This window comes from Plutella xylostella, chromosome 23 (genome assembly GCF_932276165.1).
Source record: "Plutella xylostella chromosome 23, ilPluXylo3.1, whole genome shotgun sequence".
NCBI classification, from domain to species: domain Eukaryota; kingdom Metazoa; phylum Arthropoda; class Insecta; order Lepidoptera; family Plutellidae; genus Plutella; species Plutella xylostella.
Genome location: NC_064003.1, coordinates 10,382,220 through 10,402,136, shown reverse-complemented (window position 1 = coordinate 10,402,136; position 19,917 = coordinate 10,382,220). Strand labels below are relative to the sequence as shown.

Sequence of the window (19,917 nt, the reverse complement as noted above, 5' to 3'; positions counted from 1 at the left end):
GGTGGAAAATTATCAGTGAATTACCCGAGAGCACGGGGTTATCGCTAAACTCAAACTCAAACTCAAAAATTTTTATTCACCGTAAAAATATAAAATTTTCTTAAACTATGCTACAAAATATACATTACTAGCTGTTCCCGCGAGCTTCTCTATGGGATTCCTGATTCCACGATAAAAATTATCCTATGTGTTAATCCAGGGTGTCAACTAACTCCATACCAAATTTCATTAAAATCGGTTCAGCCGTTTTGACGTGAAGAAGTAACAAACATACACACACACAATACTCACAAACTTTCGCCTTTATAATTTTAGTAGGATAACCAATGAGAGATGTCATGCAGTTGGTCGGTACGCTAATACGACGAGAAAAAGTGGTTAGTGCAATTTTCCGTCGGGTAAATTTACCTGCCTATCCAGCCAAATCCGCTGACAAAAGTGCGCCCTGTATTTTACTACTCATACACGCAGTATTGAATAAAGCTGAGCAAAATGTAGGAGTACCTTCTGTTCTACATACCAGCATATGTTTGTTCCACTGCCTTTGTTTCTCGAAGGTTCTTCGCTGTGTTTCTACGGAGGAGCGTATTGTCAACGGGTGCATTCATTTGTTTTGATAAACAAATGAATGCAGACTTGATTATGGAGGTTAGACTGAATAAACTCTTTTGGATGAAGAGGAAAACAAGCATAATACTTTTTAGCAATTTTATGCCTCTAATACAATTTATTTCAGTAAATACCTACATTGTCTTTTAAGAGCTGAACTAGCTGGCTGGATTTATCCCGACATATACAGGCCGTAAAGATGAATGCGTTTTAGCGTGAAATGGAGGTTAGCACTAGTCTAAAAGCTAGGTCGTACGTCACTAACACCCTTAATTTACAACGTTCGTTATCGTATATTTCACTTAATAATTACGCATTTCGCATACAGCTCATACTGCGTTAGGTAGCCAGAATCATATTATAAGTAGGTCAGAAATACATTATGAGCCTTGATTGAGTCAGGAATCGAACCTAGGACTTCACAACACGCAGTCGACTACAGCTGTCTGCTAACTGTTTCAATGAAACAATTTTACTCCGTAGGTTTTGTTTTTCATTGCTTTAACAGCAAACGGAATTTTATTCTTCATTTTTCAGTGTACATTGTAGTTTTTGCAGTCTGTTGTTGTAAACCACTTGTAAACAGAGCACAATAATTATTCTCACTGTAAAGTCATTAGTCAGAAGGAATATTGTTTTTATTGTGATATAAAATAGAGTTTTACAGTGAATATCGACATCTAAACCTGAAGCAGCTTGAGGGGTGTTTACCAAAGTGGTATTATAAGCTTTTCAGCTATTTTTAGGGTTTAGGAGTGGGTTTGGGCCTGTGCCTACCACAGAGGTTTGGATGATGTATTTTATAATAGGAACATAAATGTGCTAATTGTTATTCTCACCGCAAACCACTAAGTATTAATTTAGTAAAAACTAAAATCCTACTTTAAAATAACCACAATGGAAACTATATACGAAGATTATGAAATAACGTTTCCTATGTGCTCTTATAGATAATTTAGTTAGATATACTTTGGCACCACTTCCAACACCATAGATCATTTGCTCCCTTATCCTGTACCTTCCACATCTACCTGGAAAGATTTACTCAATCAATTAAAGTTCAGTTTCCATGGTTCGTCAAAGGATACTGATACGCAAGAAGAAGAAGAAGAGTATGAGAAGAGCTGACACTTTATTTTGTTGCAGGTGTAGTGCCGCGGCGACAGCGGTGCGGGCGGGGCGCGCGCGGGCCGGCGAGCTGACGGCGTCATGCTCAGCGCCTCCGACGCCTCCAACCTGACTCTCAGCGTGCTCGAGCCCGACCTGCCCTCCAGCCCCTACTCCCTGGTGCAGAAGATCGCCATCGCCATCGTCGCCTCGCTGCTCTCCATACTCACCGTCGTCGGCAACTCCATGGTTATGATCAGCTTCAAGATCGACAAGCAACTCCAAACTATTAGCAACTACTTCCTCTTCTCCTTAGCTGTCGCGGACTTTGCCATCGGGCTGATATCGATGCCGCTGTTCGCCATGTTTACCATATACGGGTATTGGCCGCTCGGGCCGTATATTTGCGACACGTGGCTCGCGCTGGACTATTTGGCGTCGAACGCGTCAGTGTTGAACTTGCTTATCATAAGCTTCGATAGGTACTTCAGTGTCACGCGGCCGCTGACGTACCGGGCCAAGCGCAGCACGCGGCGGGCCACCGTGATGATCGGCAGCGCGTGGGGGTTCAGCCTCGTGCTGTGGCCGCCCTGGATCTACGCGTGGCCGTACATAGACGGCGAACGGAAAGTGCCCCCAAACGAGTGTTACATTCAGTTCATAGAGACGAACCAGTTCATTACGTTCGGGACCGCCATCGCGGCGTTTTATGTGCCAGTGACAGTTATGTGCATACTCTACTACCGGATATGGAGGGAGACCAAGAAACGGCAGAAGGATCTGCCGAATCTACAGGGAGGGAAGAAACATGACTCGTCGAAAAGATCGAATTCTAGGTGAGTTTTAGTGTTAGTTAATCAATTGAAAGTCTTGTAGTATAGTTATTAGCGAAAGCAGGCCTTTACTGTTTATATCCAATTGTTTCGGACAAATATCGTTGATAAATGAAGCAGGTTCTCAAATTGAATTAAGTAACTGGGCCGGAAATGCCAAAACCTTCCTTTCATTCTAACACCAATATTTGTATGGAAACAGTTGTACACTGCGATTGTGTATAATTAAATCACTTTTACTATACTTTGGCCACATTCTACAGTAGGTATCCTCTTTACCAATACATTTTCGTTACTCTACTGTTTCTTCTTTGCCCCGATGTGGTTAGTAAAGTGATCTTCGCAGGTAGGTATTGATTATAAAAGTGGGTAAGAGCGGTTCAAACCGACATTAACGGGTGTCAGCCTGAAAGCTTTCGCCTGTTAACTCAGGAAGAGCTGCAATAATGGTATCGCAATACGTTTTTTCCTGGCACTTTAGATTGTGACTGGAATCATTTGCACCGTACTGTCTTCTGTCCGCCCCCCCTGTTCTCTCTTCTGTGCACGGGTCCTTTATCGTCGTAGAAGGGCTAGTACGGGGCGCATTTAAGACGTGACAAGAGTTTTGAATCGCGCTCACTCACATCGCGCAGCCTCAAGAGCGAGCGCGACGAAGAACTTTTGTCACGTCTTAATAGCGCCCCGTGCTACAGGGCTAGATCAAAGTCCCTATATCGTGATTCGTGATAAATACGGCGGTGTGATTGGTGGACGTCGATGACAGATATGTGTCGCGGGGCCTAGCGGGTTACTCCAGTTTAACAAAACAAGAGAAGGAGGAAGCTAGACTGACCCGAGGAAACTGGAAAAACACTGCCTACTTTGTTTGTAGTTGCGATGTATCTGCTTATGTAGCGAATTGGCGTCAGTGCCATCCCTTTCTCTATAATAAATTAGTGGTTAAGTAATTAAGGGCCAACTTGCACCAACATAATTAAATCTAGATTTAGTGTTAAATCTCGATTTAGTGTCAAATTTTATATGCACTGACGTTTCTTAAATCGAGATTTGACACTAAATCTAGATTTAATATGTTTCTGCAAGTGGCCCTAAGTATATAAATTTAGCTGATATATAATAGGAATTAACTACTCATGGATTTTATGTTTCTGCGTTTTTTTAACTAAATTTCTTTCAGGATGGTCACTTATAAAAGTTCCTGTAAGTATAAATATTACTTTTAACTCAGGGGAAACTTTTCGTTCCATATAGTCGAAGTTCCGTCATATTTTACGATAAGTCGTGGAAATAAAATGTTTACACCTCAGGTTTATGACCGTGCCGTGATCTTTTAAAGATGCTTCCCTTAATAATAATATATCGACCTAGCATCGTTACAAAAATACAAAATATACCTACTTACTCGTATTTCGTGGTATATATAAATTTATTATAATAAAATTCCTGAGAAATAATAACCTGTAAATAAATATGTAGCGACAACTCACACACGGCCATCAGACCCCAAGCTAGGCAGAGCCTGTGTTATGGGTATAGTATATAGTATTGAACCGCTGATATATCTACCTACACAAATACATAGATAGATACATATTTAATAGAAATATCAGCACCCAAGACCCGAGTACAAATATCTGTCTTTAAACAAATATCTGCCCCAGCCGGGAATAGAACCCATATTACTTAGATTAAAAATATACGAACAAGATGGTATGTCACATACAAATACCTACGAGGCAAAAGACTGTCCGCATTTTTTTGTTTACTATCGGAACGTTTTAAGTTCAACCTAATGACAACCATTCAAAATAAGAGCTCAGGCCCGGGTCTCCTATCTTCGCTGTAGGTCGCGTCCAGCGTCGCGCCGTGGGCCGCGTCACGATGCTCACTATAGAAATGTACTGATGCGGTCTCCCCCACACGCCGACGTTGGCGCGTAGATGTAGTGAGCTTCGTGACGCGGCCCACGGCGTGACCCTGGACGCGATCTACGGCGCGTAATAGGAGACCCGGGCCTCAGTGGTAGAAGTGGAGTGTTATTTCGTCGAGACGTTTCTTTTTCACTGACACTCCCATCTTGTTCGCATATTGTTACTTAAGGTGCTAAACTGCTACTGTGGTATGTAATACAGTCATACATTATTGTTTTATAATAAACTAGCTGTTCCCGCGAGCTTCGCTTAACCTTAAATTTTTCCGTGGGAATTCTGGGGTAAAAAGCCTATGTTCTTTCTCAGGGTCTAGACTATATGCATACCAAATTTCATTCAAATCCGTCCAGTAGTTTTGGCGTGAAAGAGTAACAGATAGACAGACAGACACAGTTACTTTCGCATTTATAATATTAGTTAGGATAAATAAATAAATACCTATGTAATACATAATTTATACACATACATACTATGTATGTATTGCATTGATGTCAAAATTAATAGACAAGTTCACGGTGGCAAGATGGTTCCCGTAAAGTTTTTACTACCCATTTTAAAGTTATAAACTATGTAGGTGAGGTTACGACTTACGACATTGCATTTTGCATGATTGTGGACGACTAAGGCTAGTATCAATAAAATGTATGTAATGTACAGTAAGGGGCAGAGAAACCTGACCACTCTTAGAAACATTGTTACTATGACAGGGGGGTCAGGTTTCTCTGCACCTGACCGTACACAGGGACTAACTCTGAAGCCTGTCTAAGCTAAAACACACGAACAATGAAAAAGTTCCAGTGGGAAAAGCACCAAATTATTCCAAAACGGATAGTCTAGATGGGGCAGCCGCCGAACCACTAAAGTGCATCTGACAGCGCATCTAAATATTGTGTTCAAATTTTTATTACGTGTATAAAAAAAATTAGACCGTTTCGTATCGGATTTTGCAAGTGGAACTTTTTCATTGCTCGCGAGTGATTTGATCAACTATCACTTAACAAATTCTACTACAAATTCATCTAACTGACACATTCAAAACCTCGTCCTTTCGATGTCGGTTGAATAAAATGTCAGTCACAATCACAGCACGCAAGACCATTAAGGTTGAAGTGTCATCGTTTCTGATCGTTTGCATATTCATTCCGAATCAGTGACCAGAGAGTATTTTGTATTCGCTTCCTAACGAGGAACATGAGTGGTATTGAGTGTCTCAGCGCAATGCCACTGCTTTTTAAATCATCAGCATTTTAATTGCACTGTCAGATATAGCCTAAAAATTTTAAAGCTGGTAACCATACCTGACATAGGCTTTTCTCAAAAAACCCATGAAACCACTAGTCGAGTGGGCTGCAGTCGCATAATACGTTTGTATAATTAATTAATTGTTAACTTTTGTAGTTTCGCCGAAGTCTATAAGACTTTTAAGAAAAAAAATCGAGGAAATTGAAGAAAAAAATGAATGAATTCTCAAACAAAATCCTTACATAAAAGATAGAACTGTGTACCTACCTACAGTATGATGTCGTTATTTTTGTCACAGTTTGAATAAAGGATGTTTTTCTTTGTTGTCGTTTAACAATAAACGTAAGGCTCCAGAGATCGCTGTATAAAGGAGGTAGTCGGATTTACAAAGACACGTCGTTTGTACTTCTTTTGAACCGATCCATCGTCGATCAGTGTTGTCAAAGACTTGGAATATTTAATACTATTCTTTAGGCGATTCCATTGTGCACAGAAATACAAATATTGTAGAAAATACATAAATCGATACGATCGATCGATCGATACGATCTGCCCACGCCAAACTGGTGGATACTGCACTTAATGAAACGTGCCGAATTATAACTGGTTGTTTAAAACCGACTCCGGTACAGATGCTTTATCCACTGGCTGGCATAGCGCCCCCGGACGTCCGCAGGGCTGTGGCAAGTTCCGCAGAAAGGGCCAAAATGGACGACACACGACATCCCATGCACGGCTTCATCCCTGCGCCGCAAAGACTGCCAAGCCGACGCAGCTTTATGAAATGTGTTGATCCACTGAACACTAGCCAAGCGCAAGCGAGGTGTGCTCTCTGGCGTCAAAAAGTGTCCCTTCCAACCCCATTTGTGCAGCCGTCAGAGAACCTCCCACCTGGACATAAATTGCCTTGGGAGACCTGGAAGTCTTTAAACCGACTTCGAACACAGGTCGGTCGTAGTAAGGACAATATGGCTAGGTGGGGATTTACGGATGCACAAAATCTGAACTGCTTGTGTGAAGCGCCACAAACTATGGTGCACCTCACTTCATGCCCCGCGTGTCCCTACACCTGCACGCGGGAAGAGCTCATGACCGCTACCAGCGGTGCAGTATCAGTGGCCCAGTTCTGGGCATGTATTATTTAGCGACTTTGTTCGTTTGTCGTCGACACGATAAGAAGAAGAAGAAGAAGAATACATAAAAGTATAATAGCTACAATATTAAGTGCCAATTTCACCATTCTCGGTTAGAGCATAACCAGGGAGTAGTGGTTAACTTTTGACACATCTGTCATGAATTTTATATGGAGATGACGTTTAATTTATAAATCAATCCCTATCGGTTAGATAACCGACACTGAAGAAATTGGCACTTAGTGTGATGTAGCTTTAGCCTGGTAATTAACATAAGTTTTGACTGTAGAAAGCACGAACGACTTTATACTAAGTTCTAATCTGGGTATATTGTTATTACTATAACGCCATCACACGTTGACATCATGTATACGGACAGAAATTTTAGTTACTTATGGAGCTTTCACTATGTTATTGCATTTTTTACGTTTCCTTATGTCTGATAAGTAAAGTTGGTTTTCCTTTGCAGTCTTCAAATATGTATGGGATTTCGAATGTCAAAAAACCAATAACATAATGGACAGAGTGTGAAAGTTATAGTGAAATATTGTAGGCAGATCGTTGGGTATATCCAAATTGGTAAAATCAATAATTTAAGTAAGTTTAATAATTCTTTAAAAATTAATTTACTATACGAGTAATAAGACCACACGTAAACTTACTCTTCGCTAGAAATAAAATGGAATTCATGGTTCATTGTGAGACAATCCATCTCTTTCGCTCCACAATATTCCCGTCTCGTTTATCCTTGGCATAATAAATTGTCTGTCATTGCCTCCTCTGCGTAATTAAAAACTTTGCCACTTTCAAGATGGCGGCTTTGTTTGCAACGATAGTGGTGCCCTCTCTTTCATTATTATATAAAATTTACCGATAGTAATATAAACTCAGGTTTTTTGTACATTGGCAATATATGTATATATATATATATATATATATGTATCATCTATTCATCAGTTATTGATTTTGTTATTTACTAAAATTTAAGATAAAGTTCTATGAATCAATTTCGACTAATAATTCAACTTTAGAAACATTCAACATCGGTCAATGATTTAACATTTAACATTTCAAATCTAGCATTATCCAAGCTCTATACATGGAATAGAGGTATTTACACAAATCTATGGATTATCTAGACCCGTGAAGTCCTAAATCACCTGCCTTCAGTCGTTCAATCATATTGAAGGCTATGGGATGAATAGGCAGGCAAACACTAGTGTTATGTTGGCTGGATGGCTTTACTTGGCTGGAGGTAGAATGCAGGTATTGATAGTGAAACTCAATCACCTAGGTTAATAGATCCTTCAAAATTGAGTTAAATTGCATATAAAACTCAGATAAATTAATAAATATAGCAAAGTTACATACTGAAGAATACGTGATAAGAGAAAAAGAGTATTTAAAATTTGTGCTACGCCGTCGCTATACATTTTCCCCTATATGCTACGCCGTCCGTAGCGGTTGCTACGCGGCTACGAATAACAAGTGGTGACATTACAGTTTTTCAGCAGCGGGATTCATGATAAAAATCACACTAAGACGTCACCTGACCAATTTTTTTATCCCAATTTATTTAAACATTAAATTTTAAATTTGAACTCTTTAGTTAGTAGGTACTCGTAATACTCGTATTCTGCTGCACTGTTAAATCTACTTCTATGTTGCGGACGGCGCGGCGGCATTAAGCTAGCCTTTTCCAATTAGGAGTAATTGTTGCTATGTCACTGGACCATTGTCATTGCTCGTGACTGTATAATTTATTTATATTAATCCCCACACACTATAAAATCAAGAAACAGATTTTTTAAAATATGTGAATAAATAAATAGCAAGTTATGTAGCAGTATCATGTTTACGCATTTCCAATGTTTTATTTCTCGATCAAGTGACTGCTAAATCATGTGAAAACAGTTGATATTTTCACTCACATGAAATGGTCTCGCGTCACTCAGAGCGGGGATCTCCACACTTCGCAGCAAACACATATTTTATGTATGCGCTGTTATCTTGACTGTAATTTTCTTTCGCTTTTTTATATTTCTGTTTTTGTGCCGGATCTAAGCGAGATCTGAGTGTGGAAGAATAAATGATTTTTGAGTTATTCGTCAGTGTTGTTTGCTGTATTCAAAGGGTTGTTGTAAGTTTTATGATAGTCAGGTTACTGTGACTAAATTTTTGTTTGAAAGAAGTTTATTGATGGTCGGTTTATTTGTAATATTACAATATAGATAAGTAATGAGAATATAGAAACATGTATTTGTATAGAAAAAATATATTTCAAAGTTGAAAAGTACTTACTCATGTTGAGTACTTACCTATACGACCTTACCGTACTTACCTCCCAAAACCAAAAGATTTGTTTTCTCAACTCTACAGTTTTTCATAAAATTGCTCTTTAATTTTAAAGTAATATGTCCACTGCGTGTCTAATGTGTGTGATATTAAATCTTATTTACATTTGGCTTAGAGCAACGAGGAGAAAAACTAAAAAAAAAACATATTCCCTTCAGAGCGTAGACGCCATTTCTTCAAGTAAATCCATGGCATTATCTCGGTTAATGTATTCTACACTCTCGGGATTCGTATGTTTTAAACTGTATATATTTGTCTTTAGACGAAATAAAAGAGTGATATGAGTTTCAGCATTTCTCTGCGTGTGTGTTTTACCGACAAAAGGTTGCAGGAATTAGTAATTATTTTAGATTGCTTTGGGAGAAGATTTATACTTTCCTCCAAGGAATCACAGACACTAAGAAGAATCCATAAATTACATAATTATGCAGGTTTTTTTTCAGTAAAATTTACACATTCTGAACTGTAAGGGTAGTTATGCACTTTTATAGCTTAGGAAACATCAAATTTCATCGTTTGAATGAAGGAATGGAAAAGAAAAGAGTGTTTATGAGATTGAAAAAGCTGATTGTACTTAATAAGTAAATAGCAATAATTATGATGAACAATCCCCTCCAAATTCGCCATTGTTATCTAAAGTTTATTGTATCATATTCATCTAGAGAATTACACATTACAAACTGAACTTATTATCAAGTTAGAGACAGACAACAATAGGTGTTCGCATCGTTTGTCTCTGTCACTCCTGACAACCATGTTCCACGCTACAACGAGTCACCTTTGTTCGCATAGATTAATCTAACTAGGAGTCTATATGGAAATGCTTCTAGCTGGTGGACTTCCCTCACTGAGAATGCTAGCTAAACTCTTCAACGAAGTGCTTAAAAACGCAATAGCACCAAAAGCGTGGAAAAATGCTATAGTCACGATCCTTCACAAAAAAGGGGACAAGACCAAATTACCCAATTACCGCCCAATAAGCCTACTCTCTCAGGTCTATAAAGTGTTTGCCAAGGTCCTGTGCAACCGACTGAACCACTGCTTCGACGACTACCAGCCCGTCGAACAAGCCGCCTTTCGGAGTCGATACTCGACTATTGACCACATTCATGCAGTCAGACAGCTGATGGAGAAATACAAAGAGTACAACCGGCCCTAGTGTCTTGCCTTTGTAGATTATGAAAAGGCATTCGACACAGTCGAGCACTGGGCCGTCTTCCATGCTCTCCATCGCTGCAACATTGACAAGCGATATGTGGATGTACTCCGGGAGCTGTACAAAGAGGCAACAATGCAGGTGCGCAATGCATAGTCTAACTGACCTTGTGTCAATTAACCGAGGCGTGCGTCAAGGAGACACTCTCTATCCCAAGCTCTTTACAAATGTTTTAGAAGACGCACTAAAGACTTTAAACTGGGACGAGAGAGGTGTTAATATCAACGGCATTTACATGTCGCACCTGCGTTTTGCCGACGACCTTATTGTAGTATTCCTAGCTGAGAACGTTGCTGATCTCCAAAAGATGCTTGAAGAATTGCATGTAGCGTCTCTGCGCGTCGGTCTGAAGATGAACATGTCCAAGACCAAGATCATGATCAGTTGTCCTACAGCCGTACCTAACATAACAGTAGGCAACAGCTCAGTAGAAGTTGTGGACAAGTACATATATCTTGGACAATGTTTATCTTTTGACAAAGACTCGCAGACAAAGGAGATCGCTAGACGAATTCAGCTAGGGCGGGCTGCCTTTGGTAACCTAGCAGATGTTTTTAAATCTAGCCTGCCACAGTGCCTGAAGACCAAGGTTTTCAACCAGTGTGTGCTGCCTACCCTCACTTATGGTGCCGAAACATGGACGCTCACAAAGACATGCATGCAAAATATTAAAGTAGCACAACGAGCCATGGAGCGCACCATGCTAGGCATCTCGCTAGTGGACCGTATCCCGAACGTAGAAATTCGACGCAGGACAAAGGTTGAAGACGTTGGGAGACGGATCACGAAGCAGAGGAGGAGATGGGCAGGGCATCTGGCAAGGCGGGAAGACGGCAAATGGACCAAGGCAGTGTCGGAGTGGTGGCCGAGGGAGGGACGGCGATCGGTCGGTAGACCGCCGACCCGTTGGTCCGATGACATTAGGAGAGTGACTGGACCAAACTGGATGAGTGTAGCACAGGACCGTGGGACTTGGCATAACATGGAGGAGGCCTATACCCTGCAGTGGGTTGACATAGGCTGGTGATGATGATGATGATGAATCTAAGTAAACCATACCTACTGTTTTTATACAGGCTGTTGCAAAAGTGGTATACTAAGCTGAAAGGGGGTGAGTCAGTTGGTAAGTCTGAACAAATTTTGTTCTCCGACTTGTTCACGCTCACTTTGCCCAAGAATATGCATTTAACCTAAAATTGCACCTATGATTTATTTCCTAGATACCTCTTCAGGGATACCAAATCATAGGTTTGGAAAAATATGATTGTGTGTGGAATTTTAATGAGATGCAACAATTATGGCAATTTTCATGCACTCGACATGCCCTATGTAACCATCGAGTTATGTCGTGTGTTGAGTATTTTCGAGAGAAAGAACTGTAAACTTGTAAAGTGGTAAGATATGGAAGATTATTTTCTTTCTTGAACTGCTTACTAGTAATTTACGACGTCAAATGATTTGATGTCGTAAATTCGAGATATTAAACTCGTCCATTACTATGATAATTTAATCTGGGAACGTAGGTATATTGTTAAGGAAACTGATTTAAAATTATGAATGTTGTGTGTGCCTGTAATTGATAAATTTACACAGAACTATGTATATATAATTAATAATTCGTAATGAAATTGAAAATTTATTGTTGGTATACAATTTTTTAATAAATAAATAAATAAATTCGAGATAAACACGTTCATTAGAGATAAACTCATTCATTGTGCAAAATTTGACTCAAATCTTACACAATGAACGAGTTTATCTCTAGCCAGCTTCCAATCAAGTCGTACTGAAGACCAACCTCAGAAGACCCGTCGCCCCATGGACCATCAGCCACGCGGGGGGTCAAGAAGCACTGGCAGACTGTTCTCAAGTCCTACTTTATTCCGCTATACACCAGGTACAGTAGAATAAAGTAAGAATTGAGGCCTGATGCCCTCGGCGAGACCAGACGGGGGCTCAAGATCACTGGAAGAAGAAGAAGAAGCTCGTAACAACATTTTGCTTAAAGAAAATGTCACCCAGGCGCTGGCCCTAATTCAAACAAATTATGAAAGGTATATGAGATTTTGGGGCCAGCGCGAGGATGCCAATTTTTTGAGCGGTTGGCCCTGTCCTTACCCTAGTAATATATAAGTCAATGGCGAAAATCAACCTTATTGCGGCGTTCTATTGTTATTATTGCATTGTTTACTGTGTGTTTTAAACTTAAAATAATTGCATTTGTGTTAAGTATACATAGATTTCATACAAGTTGACGCAATTATGTAAACTGAATTTACATGTAAATTAATAATAATCATGTTAATAATATTGATAAGTAACTGAAACATAGTGTATCCAACAAGTAGCTAGTTTTTATTTTCAGATTCTGCACATTATTTTTGTCTAAGATTGGATCTCTTGCTACTAAATTAAGTTAATCATATTTTAATGTAAGCGCCAGTACTTCTATAAAACAACTGCGAGGAATAATGAGAACCTTTTTAACGGAAAGGAAACGTTGATAGCCAATTTCTGTAAGAGCTACTAAATCTTGTAAAAGCAAAGCCCTTATAAAACAGAATTCTTAATAAGACTGCGAAAGAGCGAGACAAAACTATGTTTTCTCAAATGTACTGCGTAAACAAGTCTACTGTTCACCAACTACTTCAATATAGGAGTTATTTTTTTATTTAAGGCCCGGTACAGGGTGACGTGCCGCGCCAAATTTGGGTTTTCAATGCTCTTCACACAGCACACGCAGTGACACGCACACATGTAAGTTTGCACAGTGGGTCATAAACTTTTACTCACCAACTTTATTGACAATTATTTTCAAGTAGTGATTTGAGGGTAAGTATAATTTTTAATTACACTGGTAAGCACCAGGAAAGAGTAGAAATTGATAGGGGTGCCACTTTTCTCCATACTCGGAACCGCGTGTTTTGAAACTATACAAGGCCAGAACGCACCCATAGTGTACTAGCACTGTATAGTTTCAAGTGAAAAAAAATATTATTTTACTTGAAAATATACACTGTTTGTGTGTACTAATCGCGTATACTTTCAAGTTGGGATTTACTGAATCGTTCTTGAAAATATACATTGCTATTACGCACATTGCTTGATTGGCGTACTTGTCGCATATAATTTATACATGCTGATTCTGATTTACTTAACTATTTCGGTAAATGTACATGACTACAATTTACTTGTTCTGCCTGTCATACCTATAGAAAGTTAATAAATAAAGATTAACAAAATCTAATTTAATTGATATTAACAGCCATTATACTTGCAAGTAAGAATACTAATATCTTATTATTTCTATGAATTAAGAGTAACACCTACTACACTCACGAGAAATAAAAAAGTTCCAGTGACGATAGCTCCTGAACCAAAAAGACTAGCTTAATGACGCCGCGCCGTCGGCAATATTAAAGTACATTTAACAACGCATCAAAATATTATTATAACCAACTAAAAACGTAAATTTTGATCAAATTTTAAATGAAATGTTTTTAAAATTGGGGTCATTTGGTGTTGACATTTTGCAACTTGGACTTATTGATTGCTCGTGAGTGTATTAGGTACCCTATAAACCTATTAGAGACATATTTTTCATCAAGTTTTTCATCAAGCCTACCCTGTCTATCTATGGGTATTAAATATAAAAACCTACTAGTTGGTAACTAATCACGTATAGTTTCAAGTGCTCCCATTGCCGCTTGGCACTTGAAAATATACACAATTAGTACGCAGTGGTAACGGCTGCAGTATATTTTCAAGCCATAATTTTGGCCCAACTTACTTGAAAATATACGCTATTAGTGCGTAATGGCCTTGTATACTTTCAAGTAAATCATGGCACCATTTTAATTTGAAACTATACGTGAGCAGTCCCACCCTCTGCGTTCTGGCCTTGTATAGTTTCAAAACACGCCTCGGAACCCGATTACCTTTCTAAACAAATGTAGTATTTACTTACTTGTAGAAAGGTAACTACAGGTATTAAAGTGTAGATACTAAGGGTATACTAAGCCGAAAGGGGATGACTCAAGGGGTCATTCTGAACAACTTTTGTTCTACGAGTTTTGCAAATTCGCGAAAAAAAATATTCGTTTTCCATGGTAAAAAGTCACGTGTCATCAAAGTTTCTATGAAAAAGGTTTTTTTTGTTAATTTTTAAAACTCGTAGAACAAAAGTTCAGAATGAACCCCTGTCTCACTTGTTTTTACCCGACTGCCGAAGGAGGAGTGTAATATTATTCGATTGTATGTATGTATGTTTGTAAGTATATTTTTTGGTAGCCGAATAATATTTTATTTTATTTTTAGGGTTTCGTACCTCAAAAGGAAAAAAGCAACAGACCTCTTTGTTGTCCGTCTGTCTGACTGACTGTCTGTCACCGCCCTTTTTCTCAGAAACGGGTAAAGATATCAAGCTGATATTTTGCATAGATATGGGGAGTACCCCAAAAAATATTGGGGTACTCCCTCTCCCATACAAGTAAATTGAGGCTGATATTTTTTCCGGTTATTTTGATGGTGTAGGTAGGGTATCGTTGAACAGGTCTTTTAATATAATAGGTATAAAAAAGGTTAAAATATTATTATTTTGCTTTTACCCTTAAATTTGGGGACCACACCATAGACAAATCCTAAATAAAAAATGATTTCAATAGATGGCGTGTTTTTATGTTGGGTAACTCCGAATAAGAAGTGATGATATCTCAGAATAATAATGGTCAATGGTGCTATTCCGCTGAGCACTGAAACCGGTGGGACACAAGTGAAAAGTGGTCATGGAAATGCACTAGGGTAGACCCTGCTCCTAGAACAAGGCATGAGTTTGTGATTTGTGTGCGAGGATGGAAACTTTGAATATTTTCTTGTTTTTTTTATTATTGATGCAAAAACATATACCTAGTATTTTTTCTGAGTTACCAACCGAAGTCACCCCGTGACAGGGTGACTAGATAGGTACTTCTGCAAATTACACCATCTATCGTTGGTTTTTTTAGTAACTACTGTCTATAGAAGAAATTCCGTCATTGTCAATTTTACGTTAACGAATGAATTTAGTAAACCCAGTAAACCTAACTAATCCAGAGGAAACCTAAAATATCTTTCTGTCTCTCTGAAAAACATACTTAATAGCTCAAACTCGATGCTTTTAGCTATTAACATCTTTGAAATAAAATTCAGTCACCACCTTGTTACTGCCCTCATCAGATCCTCACAAGACCATACCTCAACCAGCACCATGAGACTGTGTTTTTGAATCCTAATCTAATGTTCCTACGTTTTGTCATCACTTAGATCCATTCCCTATATTCCAGCTCCTCATCGGTACTTTACGAGACTGTAATGTCACGCGAGAACATTGCCCACTATCTAATTTAATTTAATGTATTGAATATAGTGTAAGAATTATGCTTCCTCAATTTCAAATCAAATTATGTTGGTGTCATAAAAGTTGAAAAAGTGCAATGACAACCAATGTGCAGTGATTTTGTATCTGTACACGAAAAGATCGCGAGCTGTCAGTGCTGCCTAAACCGACGTGACCCTTCTTTGGAGGCCAGCGGCCGACTGAGTCAAACGTCACTTGTGTTTATGATTTTATAACACATAAAGCCGCCATAGATATTTGTATGAAGATTTGAGGGAAAAAAATTGCTCAAGTTTATTATTAATTTACACAAAATAGGTGTGTGTTTATTTAAAAACAAGGTATTTAGCGCCTAGTCCAAGTATTTATCTTTATAATTTGATAAGAATCATGTGAAAATTCTTTATAATTACCACACAGTTGTTACAATACGGGAGTATCATTTCCTGGTTTTTCGTGATATTCTGAATTTAATTTACAGTTATCCATAATCATTTACTTAAATTCGAATGATTCAGCACCTAGCTAGACTCTTCGGCTACCTGTGTGATTTTTTTCAAGGCTGTAGAGCATCATTTACTACATAATTCTATGACAATGCCAACCCTCGATTCCCTATTGCAGACCCTTAAATGGTACTTAGCCCTACCACGAGAGTGTCAGAAATTAAAAATATTTTTTGGTGTTGGCACTTGTCTCTGGTGCAAAGTTAGTTTTCTCGGCGCGATATAAAGTTTCGAGGCGGAAATAGAAACCTGATTTGGTGAAGTTAGAAAATCCCCTGACAATTATTATTTACCCAATTTAGGAGTTTCCGTATAATAAACTTTGTGTAGCTAATCCGGCTACATACTCGTAATCATATCACAATGTGAATGAAGGAAAAGTCAAAATATCACAATTTCCCATTAAACTACAAAGTATTGATGATGGAACTCAAGTTCTCTGTTCAAATACTCTTTACTTCTATAGTTCTTCTCATTTTGGATCAAGATCTACCAGCTTAAGTATCAAGTATTAGCCAAAGATTCATCCCGCGAACATTCTAAATTTAGCGTCGATTTTGCGTGACGCTTATTATAAAAGTAGCTGCAAAATGACGGGAGACAAAAGACGATCGCTCGAGAACCCTACAAGTGCTGAGTGGGAGACATTTGAAGTCGCCAACAGCCAAACAACCTTCGCTGAATTATTATCTACAGTTTTATGAGAAACGGGAAGTGTATCTAACTAGTGTTATAAACGTAAAAGCTTTGTAAGTATGTGTGTTTGTGTATGGTCGTTACTTATTCACGTCAAAACGGCTGAACAGAGTTTAAGTATGCATGTATAGTAGTACCTATGCTTTTTACTTTTTTAGGAGACACAGAAAATGTACCTACATATTTATTAACTTACAAAACCTTATTGCATAGAAAACAAAAATATGTACAAATAATAGGCATAGAAAAGTAAAATAAATAATAATATGTACATGTCGCAGGCATCTGGTTTAATCTCCTGTTTGATTGAACCGCTAGCCCGTTCATTGGATGACGCTACTCAGTTGTATGACTAGGCCGAACGTTGATTGTACAAGCGTCACAAAACGTCCAAATAGTTAGCCGACTTAAAATCAGTCAGGTGGTGAATAAAACAAATATGGCGTCTAACAGCGAACAGCTGACACAAAAAGCACTTGTATTGTTACTTTTTGCTAATAAATTAGCTTTAAAGTGCGTTATTTATGTTAAAATAGTGTGACAACATGGATTTACCTATTATTACACCGCCGGCGGGTAGTTTCAAAGAAAAAAATGTTCTGAAACTGGATAATTATGAACAACAATATCAAGGTACGTTTATCGTTATTGTTTAGTTAATTTGTGAGATGAGAGCTTTGTAACATAGTCTTTTTGTTGACTCTTGTCTGGTCATGTTCATCCTAACCAGACATTACAAAGTTGCTATACTATATCCCATTTATTTAACGAATTCGCTGAATAACGTTCAGTCAAGACGTTGGACGTTACAGTCAACCACTTGACGAGTTGTTCTTTAGTCATACAACTGAGTAGCGTCATCCAATGAACGGGCTAGCGGTTCAATCAAACAGGAGATTAAACCAGATGCCTGCGACATACACACAAGGTATTGCCGAATCATTCCTTTTATTTTAAACCAGACATTTTGGGAAAGTTATAATAGGGAGTATAAAGTATGTATAACATACACATTACTAAACAAAGGCTAACCCCCATCCTCATGTTATCCCTGGTCCCACTGAAACCCTGTAACCGGAAGTAATATCTTATTGCACTTCCGGCGACCCAAATTGTTGGGGAAATAACATAGATTTAGTTTCACCAAAATTCAGGAAGATAATGAGTTAATCTAGAACTTTTTTTTTGCTTTTTACGCATGGTTTTATTTTGTTCATTTATAAATGCAGTTAAAGACGATAGAATTATATAATTTTCTTAAATAAAAAAAGGTTTTTAGGCATAAGGAAATTATATGCATATTTTACTATGATTTACTCTCTCATTTTACCACGGTTGTCTGGAAGAGATCGCTTTTAGAGATAAGACCGCCATTTGTACATTTCTGTTATTTTAGTTTTGTTTTACGGTATTTTATGTTGACTCAAAGTTATCTTTCAGACATAGTTAGTTGCCTAAAAAAATTCTTTATGTCTCTGGGAAATGGAAAACATATATGCAAAGAACTTTATTTTAAAATGTTTTTTGGTGTCATAGTTAGGTATTTCCTTAAATTAATTAAAACATCCGGTGGACGTCCATACTGTCCGAAACTCCTTCAATAACCTTCAAGTCGCGTCGCTTTTGCTATCAACCGGGCAGCATTGCTAGTTTTATAACTAAGTAAGTCTATTCTCCTCCTTAACAAATCGCAAACCGTCATTTTCCATTTGGATCTCAAGCGTAGTAGAAGTCAAGCTTACGCGTTTCCGAGAGTCCGTTGGAAAAACGTTTATATAAATAAATATAAATAAAATCATTTATTTCAGACAATGTAGTCCATATTATAAGCATAAAATAATATATAGAATTAATACATTAGTAGTTGATGTTCGGAAGTCAACGTTTTAAAACAATACTTACACCTTTTTATAGAACTAGTCAAAAATCTAATTTATTGCCAAAAAAATGTTGCGAGCGTCACCTTTTAAAAAACGTTACTGAGACCTTCGCGGGAATGAATCCAGAGTTACGGTTGCTCAATGGTCGCTCAGCTGTGTCTGTGACACCAGAATCTAGGTTCTGAACTGTGGTCGAGGTAAACCCACTTTAATGGTCTATTTTACTACAGAAAGCGTCTCCCAGAGTCATTTGTCAACGTCGCGTCGTCGCGGTAGAAAAACCGGCTAAGCGAGAATAAATTCCAAGTTCTTGAGAGAAATTGCAGTGCAATACATTTTAGATGGAGCGCAATTTGTATGTGTGATATCTCGACGATGTATTGGATTTGTAATTAGTTTGGTTTCAGTTGAGGATGTTTTTACACCCCCCACACGGTGTTATAAGTTTAACGTGACTGCGTATCTGTGTGTGTGTGTATCTGTCTGTGGTAGTCTTTTGTTTTTTTTTGGTCATAGGTAATGGGACTTTACTTGAATATCGGGGGGTTTTAACGTTGGTTCGGCACTACCAAGAGTACCATGACGTGTGATCAAATATCCATCCCGGCCGGGAATCCAACCCGGGAACTCCAAAGCTTTAGTCAGAGTATAGGTATATAACCACCGTTCGGTCATCTATGTCTAGCGAGTAAATAGGTTTATTCAGCGAAGTAACCGCTAAAAGCAACTTGTAGCGAGCGTGCTAGCGCCACCTGGTGCTAAGCACTGAGAAGTTATTTATCTTAATTTGCTGCTCCCGTTGCTAGCGGGTTAATTTAGCTTTATAGAAAAAGAACGAATGAGTGCTGGCCCCCTATTGCGAGCTTGTTTTGACAACGATTTTCGGATTCAAATTGTATTGAACGTAAGTGTTACTTCGTTTTGAATTTGCGATAAGCCATGCAATTGGTATGTTAAATGTAATGAGATAGACGACCGAATGGCGTAGTGGTTAGTGACCCTGACTACTGAGCCGATGGTCCCGGGTTCGAT

At 38.4% G+C, this 19,917-nt stretch overlaps 1 protein-coding gene across 1 annotated transcript in view; it reads left to right on the top strand.

The window, feature by feature from the left end:
* LOC105389352 (muscarinic acetylcholine receptor DM1) overlaps positions 1-19,917 on the top strand; it is a 70,219-nt gene that overhangs the window by 29,766 nt on the left and 20,536 nt on the right. Inside the window, exon 2 of the mRNA XM_048629393.1 lies at positions 1,756-2,552. Coding sequence (XP_048485350.1) covers positions 1,819-2,552 — 734 coding nt within the window. The 5' untranslated portion in view covers positions 1,756-1,818. The remainder of the gene's footprint in view (positions 1-1,755; positions 2,553-19,917) is intronic.